Here is a 13,065-nt window from a genome sequence, read left to right as displayed (position 1 = left end):
AACAAAGCAACCTGCAAGACCTAGCTCTATCCTGTTGATCACAAAAGAAAAATACAAATGAAAGGAGCCTCTCCTTCACTGGGCTATTTCTATCAACCCTTTAGTTTCTAGAACTCAGAGAGCCAGAGACGCCTGGCCTTCAGCCAGAGTGGATCAGCTGCAGCAGAGCCTTACTTGGGCAAGGCCTGAGATCCCCCGGATACCCTGCCCTCCCAGATCCCTCACTAGACCCTGCGCCCTTCACCCGTGCATGACTTCACTGGGACAGTGGCCCGGACTGCACTCTATTAAACCTTACTACGGCCAGGAAGCCCGCAGAGGAGTCCTCCACCGTAGGAGAGAGGAAGAGCACAGAAGCATGGGAAACCCTCCGGCCAATACGGGGAAAGGAGAATGAGGCAGACTAAGCTCTCAGATGAAAGTGGAGCTCCTCTGGGGATTCTCTCATGTCCATCTATGCTTTTCAACCAAACGTTCTAGGATCATCTACTCACGTAGCAGATAGTCTTGGGCAACAACAGACATGCTCTCTGCTTTTGTGGTGTTAACAGCTAAGTAAGGACCTTGAAAAATTACTAAAAATTCTAGTTTTGTGGGACGGGAGAAGTGTATCTTGGCCAAGGCAGTTAGGAAAAGCTTGCCCGGGAAAATAATATTGGAGTTAGGATTTCAATAATGAATCCTAACTCTTACAAGGAGAAGGAATGAACTGTGCAGAACTGCAGATGGGGTAGAGACGTCTCAGCAGAGAGAGCACTCTCCATCTGAGGAACTGACGGGCAGCAATGGAGACGCAGTAGCCTTGAGTAGGCTGGGGTGTGGAAGGCACAGAGGCATCGGGGAGGTTGGTGGTCAACCATGTGGGGTCTTTAGAACTTCAGCCTTCTCTGAGAACCATGGGAAGATGGTGGACTTTCTCAAAGGATGAGATGGGTTTCAAATGGTTTAAAACTCTTTCTTTGGCCAATGTGTAGAGAACAGGTTGGAATGCAGCCCCAGGCTCAGCGACATTGATGCCCCGTGGGATTCGTAGGAAAGGTGAATTTTCAAACTCCACTCCAGGCCTGGTGGAGACAGGAGGATGGAGACCCTTGGCTTTAATCATTCTTCCAACAACTCTAACCAGAAGTCAGAACTGCTGGATTCAGTCAAATGCTGATCTTAGTGCAAGACAGGCCACCCCAAGCTCTCAGTTCACAGTGCAGCGGGTGACCGCGGGCACGGACACCTTACCTCCTTAATTTTTTCCTTACAAATCTTGTACTGCTTCTTTTGACTCTCTAAGAAAGTTGTCAAGTCCTTCTTCTGCTGGGCCAGGATCTGCTGCTGGAACTTCTTCTCATCCGCTGCGGCTACCTTCGCCTGAGAAGATAACAGAGGTGGACAAGGTCAGTCTGAGCTTCAGAGACTCAGCTGTCCACGAGTACCAAGTAATGGCTCCCCTGGGCAGAGACTGAAAGACTATCTAAAGTTATGCCTTCCAAGCCGGGTGGTGGTGCATGCTTTTAATCCCAGCCCTCGGGAGGCAGAGGCAGGCAGGTAGATCTCTGAGTTCAAGACCAGCCTGGTCTACACAGCAAGTTCCAAGACAGCCAGGGATGTTACACAGTGAAACCCTTTCTACAAACAACAAACAAACAAACAAAAAGATATGCCTCTGTAGCTTTTCTGCATCTTAAAAATACATTCCCAATGATAGGGAAAATATGCAGGTGGACCAGAAATGTACCTCTGTGTGTATGTGTGTGTGTGGATGTGTGTGGATGTACGTGGACACTAGCGGCCAGTCTCAGGTGTTATTCCTTGAGGGCCACACACCTTACTATCTGTCCGTCCATCCATCCACCCATCCATCCATCCATCCACCCATCCATCCATCTATCCATCTATCCATCCACCCACCCACCACCCATCCATGTATTTCCTTCTATTTTTATTTATGCATTGTGTGAATGTGGTGTGTGTGCACGGGGGTGCTTGTGTGCACATGTGCACACACTCAGGGATACCCCACTCTCTGTCTTACTGGTTTGAGACATGCTCTCTTGCTGAATCTGAAACTAGGCTAGTGCCCAGCGAACTCCAGTGATCTTCTTGTCTCTATCCCTAACACAGTGGAGTTACAGGCATGCACACAACCATACCCATGGAGGGCACTGGGATGCGAATTCAGGTCTCCATGCTTGCATGGTAGGTGCTCTTATTCATTGAGCTATCCCTCTCCTCACCCAACTCCTCACCTCACCCATCACTTTTTGTTTGTTTGTTTGTTTGTTTTTGAGACAGGGTAGCTATGGAGCCTGTCCTGGAACTAGCTCTTGTAGACCAGCAGGCCTCTGACTCACAGAGATCCGCTTGCCTCTGCCTCCCGAGTGCTCGGATTAAAGGTGTGCTCCACCACCGCTCAGCCCCACCCATCACTTTGGTTTCTGAGACAAGGTTTCTCATTGGCCTGAGGTTTAGCGTCGATTAGGCTAAACTGACTGGCCAGTAGGTCCCAAGTATCTGCCTCTTTCCACCCTTCCTCTACCTTTTCGGTAGGATTACAGGCATGTGTGACTGTCACTCCCTCCTAATATGAAACATATAATAGTAATAAAAACATTTTCTTGCTTCTTTGTCTATCACTTTATCCTTTCCTTTTATGTGACAGAGTACCATGATATAAGTTAGGAAGGGCTTGAACTTGGACTCCTCCTGTCCTGGCACCCAAATCTTTGGGCATTCATACACATCTAGAGAGAATGTTTTTCAAATTAGTTTAGAGAGCCCGAGAGTGAATCTCAGGTGAGCACACATCGCCAGCACAACCAAAAAAAAAAAAAAAATCACTAAAATAATTGCATTGGTTAAGGACCTGGATGAAGAAGAGAGATCTTTCCTCAGGAAACCCAAATCACAGCCAGATTCCCTGTGGCCGGTGGCTGGTACAGTAGCAGCTACAAGCAGGGCTGTTCCCCACTAGTGGGGCTGCTTGAGGAGCACTGGGGCATCACAGGCACAGACAGACCTGAGCTATGTATGGTCCTCAAAGACAGTGGTGGCACTTTTGCTTCCCTTGACTGGTTCCCTGGCCACTGTGGAGGGAGCCCTGCTCCCAACACGTAAGAGTAAAATCACCTGCCAATTTCACCTTCCATGGTGATTTCTGGTAGGACCCCAACCTAGCAACAGTGCCCCCTGCTATTCCCTCCCCCTGCTGACTCTGCCATTGGTTGGGACTGGCTAGGGTTGGCAGCACCTGAGGGTGTTTCCCCCTCCCTTGTCCTCTCCACCCTGCCTCCTACACCCTGCAGCACCTTAGGGTGCTCCCCCCACTCCTGCCCTCCCCACCCCGCCCCCTACACCCTGCAGCACCTGAGGGTGCCTGCACACTGACCTCCTTTTCAATGGTAGCCACTTGCTTCTTGGCCAGCTTCTCCAGCTCGATGGACGAGTTGTTGGCATGCGTCTCCACCTCCTTCTGGAGTTTGAGGCGGTGCTCATCCATCTCAGCCTTCAGCTTGTTCTCCAGGGCGATCAGCTGCTTCTGGTGCTGGCGCCGCATCCGCTTATAACCTGACATCTGTTCCCGCAACTCGTTCTCCTGCTCATGCTCGTGGATCTGCCGTGTAACCTGGCAGGCGACAGGGACAGAGCTCGGGTCACCCAGCGGACCAAAGGTGGACTTTCAAGTACAGAGTGCCCTGTGACACTGGCATCTTCATCAGCCTGTGGCTTCCAAGCCCCTGATGCTGATCTGGAGTTGGGGCTCTGCTGGACACTGTCATCCTCAAAACATCTTGTTTGCACACTCTTTTACACACTCACAAGGAAGGTGTTATGGCTTTCATTTAATAAAGAAATTGAGACTTGATGGAGGTCATTCATATATTTTTAACAGTCATTCATATAAACAGACACACACACACACACACACACACACACACACACACACACACACTTTGTGAAATCCCCCAGGATGGTGGGACCCTTCCAGGTGAGAGGTTGAGAGGCTGTGCTTTTTCAAAGGATCATCCTAATAGGGAGACAGACAGACACAGATGAAGTTTTTAAACCCTGTGTCTCTCTTCGCCCCATCCCTAAAAGAGTTGCCCACAAGGCACAATTTCCTCCTGAAAAGGAGAAAGTGTTTCTGTGAGCTTCACAGGATTACATTTCCGTATTTCATTCCAATCCAATGTCCAGCAAGCCTAAGGCTGCCAGAGGAGCCTGCAGCAGCCTGGGCATCTCTTGTCTCCTCCTTTGACCTTTCTGGGATTTTCCAGCCTCCACAGATAGCTTTTCATCTCCCTCCCCCCATGGAGCCGCCAAGCGCTCCCTTCTCCTCTTCCCTGTTTTAGAAAAGCCCTTGGATTTCAGCATCTTGCTTTGTTTTTCACCTGGCTACTCCCCTGGGGAATGAGCCCACTCCCCACTTCACCCCCAAAACAAGTTTCCCTGGGAAATCCCACACAGCTATTAATACCCTGCAGTCTGTAGCTCAAACTGTGTTTCCTGGATGGCGCGGGGCGCCTCTGCTCTTGTCAGAAGGGTGTCCCTGCACTCTCCACTGGGTCCCCACCACAGAGCAGCAGTTCTCAACCTGTGGATGGCGACCCCGCAGGGGTCACATATCAGCTCTCCTGCAATCAGATATTTATGCTATGATTCATAACAGTAGCAAAGTTACAGTTATGAAGAAGCAAAGAAGGTAATGTTGTGGTTGGGGTCACCACGACATGAGGAACTGTATTAAAGGGCTGCAGGGTTATAACGGAAGGCTGGGGACCACTGTCGTAGAGGGAGGACTGTGCTGAGACTGGACTGGAAACCTTCCGAGCTGAGGGAACACGTGGTTTCATGCACGCCTCACTTGGAAGGACATTCCTCTCCAGGACTGAGAGCAGGACAGCATCACCCCAAAGCCCTCTGGGACTCCAAAAGACGCGAGTGACGTGTTTTGTCACTACAGCACTAAGTGAGCATTTATTTATTTGTTGTTTCTTTATTATTTAATTATTTATATTTTGGGTACTGGAAAAGAAACTTAGGGGTTTTCAATGCTAGCCTGCCCTTTATGCATCCTCCTGTGTCAGCCTCCCACGTGGTGGGACAACAGGTATGTGCCACAATGCCTGGCTCCACATGGACTGTGTGTTTGCTCCCCTCCCACCACCCCAGTTCTGGGACTGAGACACTAGCCTGTTCTCTACCATTGAACTAAATCCACAGATTATATATATATATGAGACAGGGTATCCCTGTATATTCCAGGGACCCTGACCTTCACGGCGAGCCTTCTGCCTCCGTTTCCCAAGCACTAGGATTACAAGCCTGTCTATACCTAGTCCCATTATTATTTCCTTAAATGTATTTATATCTGGGTAGAGGGAAACACAGAAGTAGTCTGAGATATGTGTATAAGTTTCGATCCCATATGCTCATATCATATACAAGGACAACTTTAGGGAAAAACAAAACAAGAACAGCCTCTTTTGAAATCAAAATTTTCTTCCACACACAAATATGACAGTATGGTGGCCATTTCCAGGTAGGCACATTTTACCCAGATATTCACTTGTTTCTGGTATTCCCTCGTGTGTGTGGAGGCACGCTCACCCATGAGTGTGGGTGTGGAGGCCAGAGGCTGACGGGGAGGGGGGGCTTCCTCTATCATTTTCCACCGTATTTTTTGAGAGAGGGTCCCTCACTCAGCCTGGAGCTCACTATTTTGGCTAGGTTGGCTCAGCAGGGAGGCCTGGGAATCCTTTGGTCTCTACCTCCCCAGTGTGCTGAGATCACAGGCACACACCTCAGTGCCTGGCTTTCAGATGGGTGCCAGGATCTGAGCTTAGCAGCAGGCACTCTACCCACTGAGTCATCCTCAGTCCTCTGGAATTCCCTCTCTAATGAGATTCCCAGAGGGGAGGCAGGGCCTCGTCTAACACCCTCACGGTGCATCTAAACCCTGCACATGAACTGCCCACAGCTGAGAAAGCCCTGGGCCTCATGACGGACTGGGAAGGAGGCAAGGGACATTTTCCCGTCTTACCAGGGCCTGGGTCCCTGCAAATAGGGTGGCCCCACTGCCTGTCTTCTCACACCTGGCTCAAATGTGTGACAAAGACAACTGAGAGCCCAGCATGCCCTCCTTGTACCTGGCTGTCTTCCAGGAGGGCAGCTTTTGCTTTCCAGCGCTCCCCATGGCTAGGATAATCGCCTTCCGCAGACTCCAAACACAACCTTCCATTTGTCACCAGCAAACTTCCTGCCTTTCGGATGGTCTTCCTGGGCCCACATGAAGATGGTGTTTGCAGTGAGGTCTCTCTCTAGAGCTCAGGGTGACCTCTAACTCCCTAGTAGGAGGTTAGCAGGTGTGAGCCACCAACAGATACTAAGTTTCATCCTTCCATGCTCAAGGTAGACAGACAAGCTTAAATCAAAGCAGTGGTCATTTGTGAAATTTAATATGGAATACATTAAACACTTGTTAATTATATTATCCGTTCTCACTTCACTGTTTACACTAGGTGTCTCGACAAATATGCTGTTTGGTCAACAGAATTTAAAAAGCTGGTAATTTGGGACTGGAGAGATGACTCAGCGGTTGAGGACACTGGCTGCTCTTGCAGAGGACCTGAGTTCAAGTCCCATCACCCACACGGCAGTTCACACCTGTCTGTAACTCCAGCTCCAGGGCATCTGACACTTTCATACAGGCATACATGCAGGCCAAACACCAATGAACATGAAAGAAAAATAACTTACATATTAAAAAGCTGATAATTTTGTATACTTTATAATTTATCTTTCAGATTTGTGTGTGTGTGTGTATGTGTGTGTGTGTGTGTGGTGTGATGGGTGTACCTGTTAGTACGGTGTGAACACAGGCTTGTGAGCACACCTGCCTGCTCAAGTGTGTAGAGGCTGGGGGGGAGGTGGACACTGGATATCTCTCCTAAATCTCAGACAGGGTCTCTCAGTGAGCCTGAAGCTCATCAACTCTGCTAGACTGGCTGGCCAAAGAACGTCATGGCCCTCCCTGTTGTTACCCTGCTGGGCTGAGGTTACAGGCACATGCCATTGGACCTGGCCTTTTACATTGGGTTCTGGTGATGGAGCCAACTCTTCAGCCTCCAGCTAGGGCCTCACTAGGTAGCCTCATCAGGTCCCAGACTTGTTACATTCTCTCCTCCGCCTCTCAGTTCTGAGGCTACAGGCTACACCCTGATATTCATTCTCTCTCTCTAGTTTTTCTTTTGAGATGGGATATCACCACATAGCTCTGATTGGCCTGGAATTCACTATGTAGACTGCCTCCAGAGTGCTGGAATTAAAGGCTTGCACCAACACACACGGCTACCTTTTTAATTCTTATACATTGTGGGGATCAGAATCAAGGGCTCATGGTTCTTGAACTGCCTGAGGGGCTCCATCATCAAGGCAGAGAAATAGTGGTCATTTTCTGTTAGAAAGATACCAAAGGAGTCAACACAGCTCCCCAAATTCAAAGCTGGGGAGAACGGTAAGTCTGAGTCACACACTGAGCAAGTGTGAATGTGCAGAGAAGCTGTGGAGATGTGGCGACTATAGCTTCACAAGGGACCAAGTTCAAGTCGGAAGTTCCATGGTGCCACGCCTTGGGCTGCCCGGGGAAAGTACCCACTCTGTTCCAACTACACCTCTGACCTTGGACAAAGACTTGACCTCTTCAAGTCTTTGGATGCTTCCTTAGGGAAAGAGGGGTGAGTCCAGTTGTCTTCAGTGTGGCCGACTGGGTAAGGTGACATGTGTCAAAGGACTCGGGGTCTCCGACTCAAGGGAACATGAATGACCCTGATGCTCTCCTTCCTTCTCCTGCCAGCCCTGGGGGAATCTCTCTCCTTGCCTCTGCTTCTGGTGGGACAGGTCTAGCTTTTAACAAGTGGAGAGGAGAGAAAGGGCTTCATCTCATTTTCATTCTCAGATAGGGCCTCACTCTGTAGACCAGGCTGGCGTAGAACTCACAGAGACTGCTTGTCTCTGTCCCCCGAGTGCTGGGATTAAAGATGTGCATATACCACCAAGCCTGGTGAGAAAAGACGTTTAACAATGCAATTGCCCATGGCGAGCTTGTGAGCTTTAAGGGGGAAATATGAGAGAACACATGTGTGCTTAGCATGAATGAGCCCTGGCTTCTAAGCCAGTACCCTGCCATGATTAAGTCTGTCTATCTCCCCCTGAGCTACACTCCCAGACCACACATAATTTCTGAGTCACAATCACTGTTCATCTCACAGACCTGGCGTATATACAACATAATAAATAAGCAGCAGCTACGGACGACACACAGGAGGCCTGCAACACCTTCTAAAGGGAGTTCAGTTGCTCAACGTGACCCTGTTTAACACTAGGAGACCTGGCTCTGAAGCAAACCACTTAATCTCCAGGCCAGAACACACCTACCGTGGACAAGCATGAAGTCACAGTAACCTACTGAACACGCCTACCGTGGACAAGCATGAAGGCACAGTAACCTACTGAACACGCCTACCATGGACAAGCATGAAGGCACAGTAACCTACTGAACACGCCTACCGTGGACAAGCATGAAGTCACAGTAACCTACTGAACACGCCTACCGTGGACAAGCATGAAGGTACAGTAACCTACTGAACACGCCTACCGTGGACAAGCATGAAGTCACAGTAACCTACTGAACACGCCTACCGTGGACAAGCATGAAGGTACAGTAACCTACTGAACACGCCTACCGTGGACAAGCATGAAGTCACAGTAACCTACTGAACACGCCTACCGTGGACAAGCATGAAGTCACAGTAACCTACTGAACACGCCTACCGTGGACAAGCATGAAGGCACAGTAACCTACTGAACAGCAGGCGCTTGAATCGCCAAAGCCCATGAACAGGATTCATTCTCCCTTAGGAGAAGAGCAAGTGGTCACCTCTGTTCTCAGAGAGAAAATGGCGAGCGCCTCATGTTGGCTGCAGAGACTTGACATGGCACACTTCAGAGCACCCAAGGGAAAGGGAAAGGTGTTTTAAGTTCTCCACTAACAGCTGAGCGATACCAGATCTCTGCGCTCTCTCTCTCTCTCTCTCTCTCTCTCTCTCTCTCTCTCTCTCTCTCTCTCTCTCTCTCTCTCTCACACACACACACACACACACACACAGAATAAGTGACACATACTTTTCTGATTGTTTTTTAAAAGAGGGAGCTAGGGTCTCATTAAGTAGCCCAAACTGGCCTTGAACTTGACCTCTTTCTGGCTGTTTCCAATGTCAGGGAGTCATAGGTGTATACTACCACACCTAGCTAAAACACCCACTTCTCAATCCAAATCCTCATGTGGCAGTGGCTGTGGAGACGCCATTCATTCACTCATTCAACTGTGTTGACTGAGTGCGTGGTCATGTGGGCTGGGCATATTGGTTGACAGAGAGCACAGGTGAAAGAAACTGGGGTCAGCAAATATCTTAGTAAGACGGCAGGTAATGGAAAGAAGTATGCAATATTTATGTGTGCACATGTGTGTGTGATATGTACATGTGAGTGCACATGTGTATGGAGGTCAGAGGTCAACATTTAGGTGTCATTCTCAATCTTATTCCACCTTATTTTGGGAGGATGAACTCATTAATTCAGCTAGGCTGACCGGCCAATGAGCTCCAGGGATCTGCCCCCCCAACCTGCCACGCCCCCGCCCCCTACTTTTGTGCCTGCCTTGCCCCACCCCACAGTTACAGGTGGCTATTCACATGGGTGCTGGGAATCGGAACCTCATTGACTGAGCCATCTCCCCAGCCTCAGGATCTGCAGTGTATTGATAAAGCATCCTCTGCTGCACTGTCCTGAAGGAGACATTTTCAAAGACTTAGCATTGGGCTCCTGAGAGGAGCCACAGAAGTGTTCCCTGCCGAGGCAGTAACATCTTTCTTCTTATGACCACACTCATTCAGATGTCACATGGTGAGTTCAACAGAAGCGCTTCAAAAATTCCAAACACAGATTCCCCCTGGCCCCGCCCCCTCACCTCTTTTTCTTCTCCATCTGATAAGGCCAAGTGAGAGAACCTGTATTACAGGGATGGAACAACCGTTTCTCTTCCATGCTTTTCTGGTGACCTCAAACTAAATTTTCTTTTTACGCTCTCTCCCTAGTGTGTGGTCTGTTACAAACTCGCTTGTGCAGCCAGACCATTTCTTGCCAGCAAGACTTCCTTTCATAGGCACGAATGAGCCATCTGGTAGACACCCATGACCTTGATGCTCTCTGTACCACCGTTTACTACGGAAGCTGCCAGTGAACCGGAACACCACAACATCTGAAGAAGAAGTGATATCAAATATCCAAACGAGCCAGAATGGCTCTCATGGGTCAGAACGCAAAAACACTGGGCCTTCCGCCCACTGGCAGTGAGACTCAAGAAAAGTCCATCTCAACGGGCCAAGGACTCAGAGAGACAATCCTGAAGGATGATATAAACTGTCTTCCTCTAGGCGACAGACCAGCTCAAGCCACACTTCCTCACAGAAGGTAAGAGAAAGGCAGACGCTATGACGTTCTCTTCCTTTTCCTAGGTCTACATGAAGCCAGTAAAGGCTACCCATGGGGGCTCTAATGAAGAAGCTGTGTTCTAAAGCTCCACCAAGGGCTTGCTTTTCCTTTGTTCCACATGCAATAGAGCAGCAGCATGTGGAACCCGGAACATTCTGCTTTAAGGTGTCCAGAGAACCACGCCCCCAGTAGCAAGAGCCTACAGCTCGTGGCCATCAAAGGCCTCATTCAGAGACTCAACAGAGAGAGCTATACTGAGAGGATGCGGTGTCCAGCAAGGGCCTCCTTTGGGTTTCTGTGGGAAAGGTGGGTCCGTAAGACCCATCTGAGAAGTGGCAAGTGTTGGCGATAGTTTGCGAGTCAGGTGAAAAATGTTCTTGTCATTTATTGAGTTCGTAATGGAAAAGTGAGTCTGTGTGTTCCTGTGCTCTTTGCTGATGACCTCCAGATATCTCTGTGACTCGTCAGCATCTCTACCGGGAGGGAAACCATGGAGAAAGGGCACAACCCAAACCAGCCAATGAACAAACAGTTGGCACATCAACCATCAATCTAGGATTGCCATCAGCTGTCAGTCTGGCCTGGGACTTGACTGGTGACAGGATCTCCACCGTCCCATTACCCTGCCCTTCACTAAAGGCTGTCTACACCACCCTAGGCCTTTTCAATTGAATGGGATCCATAAAAACCAGAACAGAACAAAATGAAACAGGACGTGTCATCCGTTTTCTAAAATCACACACTTCTTCCCAATATTCTAGTGGCATGGCTTGGGCAGTCCTTGGGTTGAGTGTCTGAGACCATTTGGTGGGGAGCAGGATTGAAGAACTTGATGATAGAAAACAGCCAATAGTTAGATGGCCGCAAATGGGGCACGGACGCAACCATCCAATGCCAGACCCCATCTGCCCTTCATTCATTTATTCTCAAAATTTACCAGATCCTCAGAAGAACTTCCAAGGATACCATCATGACTCTGAGAGCGCCCCATCTGGAGAGCCTGCGCACCGGTCTCTGTGTCCTAGAAGACCAGCCGCCCCACCCAAACCCAGGCCTCTGGGTCTCTCAGTAGGTATTGGAGTAGAGACCTCTTGACGAATCAGAAGTCCCCCAGAGGGATGGACTCCAGCGGTTCCCTGCACGGGATGTGGGTTGGGTTACTCTGAAGCCTGTAGGCTTCAGGGAGGCTTCCGAGGGCTCTGCCCACAGCCTGAAGTGGCCTGGCAGGGAAGCCGCTTCTATTAGCCACTGAGAAGGCGGCTGTGACGGCTGAAGCCCATGCTGAGCGGCTGGCATGAGACTCTACCGGCATGGCTGTAGTAATGAAGGGCGGGAGGAGAGAGTCATGAATCTATGATGTGGGAAGGAGGGCGTGGTTTGAGGGAAAGCAGATATCTGTCCCACAATGGGGGAACCGCTGGGGCGAGGGTCCGCCTCCCTGCAGCGCCTGCCCCTGCTGCTAGGGCTCCTCCGGAGCAGGTGGGGGCTGAAGGGACGAGCCCACAGCAGCCTGTGGTGAGCAGTCACAGGTTTCTTGTCAGACACTGTGGCACGGAGGCCACTACTGACAGCCCCACCATGTTCTATCGAATTCACAGGCAGGTTTCCGAGATGCTTACCAAGCATCAGCAGCCACAGAGTGGACATTTTGAGATCTCCTATCAGATGAAAAATTGCCCATTAAAGAGCTTACAAGAAACTTCAACATAAAAGAACTCGGGAGTGGGATTCTTTATGAACAGACTATGTTAAACTGTGATTTTTTTTTCTGACACGGAATAGGCATGAGCAATAGACTGCTGCTTTCACCTCCATTTTCCTTCTATTTGCTCTCTCAAAGACTATAATTCTTCTCAATTTCAAACATCGCTGGAGCCTTTAAAAACAGACTTGATGGGGTGGGGGGATAAAAGTAGAAATCAGGTTTGAAAAATAGGACAAGAAAAAATGATTATTTCTGGGTCGGCCTTGGATGATGTCATCATGGGTTCTGGATGTAACGGCCAAGCAGTGTACAGTAACTCTTCCCGCTCATGTGACCTCTAACATCCATTTGGGCAAAACAACTAATATTTCAATAATTTTCCTGCCTGAGAAGTGAGATTCAGGTGGAAAAGCAGAGAGGTCCAAATGCTAAGGATGAAATGGAGGGGGGATGTGCGTGCGTGTGTGTGTGTGTGTGTGTGTGTGTGTGTGTATGTGACAGCGCGCACGCGCACGCGTGGGGGGCCAAGGGGAGGAGGCATGAAAACTAAGTCTTCCTGCGCACACCCCTTTTGCTACTACAAGGGCACCCGGCAATCACATTCGCGGTAGTAGAAAAGCTGAGGAATCCGACAGCCCCTCAGCTCCCACAGCTGCTGCCAGCCCCCGCTACAAAGGCCTCCTTGCTTTATGGCTCTCAGGAAATTCTTCAGGGGTTAAATGGGGGAAGCTCGGCCACTACCACCATTGCAATAAATAAATGAATGAATCAGAACGAACCAGTGGACTATCCTTGGGAAGCAAGTGTTTGATTTTTCT

The 13,065-nt window shown here is 49.5% G+C and overlaps 1 protein-coding gene across 2 annotated transcripts in view; it reads right to left on the bottom strand.

The window, feature by feature from the left end:
- The window catches only part of Taok3 (TAO kinase 3), a 182,715-nt gene that overhangs the window by 25,003 nt on the left and 144,647 nt on the right, over window positions 1–13,065 (bottom strand). For both annotated transcript variants that reach the window (XM_075981864.1, XM_075981865.1), the window contains 2 exons: window positions 3,380–3,616; window positions 1,234–1,362 (listed from right to left, as the gene is read on the bottom strand). In XM_075981864.1, coding sequence (XP_075837979.1) covers window positions 1,234–1,362; window positions 3,380–3,616 — 366 coding nt within the window. The remainder of the gene's footprint in view (window positions 1–1,233; window positions 1,363–3,379; window positions 3,617–13,065) is intronic.

The sequence above is a fragment of the Microtus pennsylvanicus genome, chromosome 1, assembly GCF_037038515.1.
Source record: "Microtus pennsylvanicus isolate mMicPen1 chromosome 1, mMicPen1.hap1, whole genome shotgun sequence".
In the NCBI taxonomy this organism is placed as follows: Eukaryota; Metazoa; Chordata; class Mammalia; order Rodentia; family Cricetidae; genus Microtus; species Microtus pennsylvanicus.
This window is presented reverse-complemented; position numbering and strand designations above follow the sequence as displayed.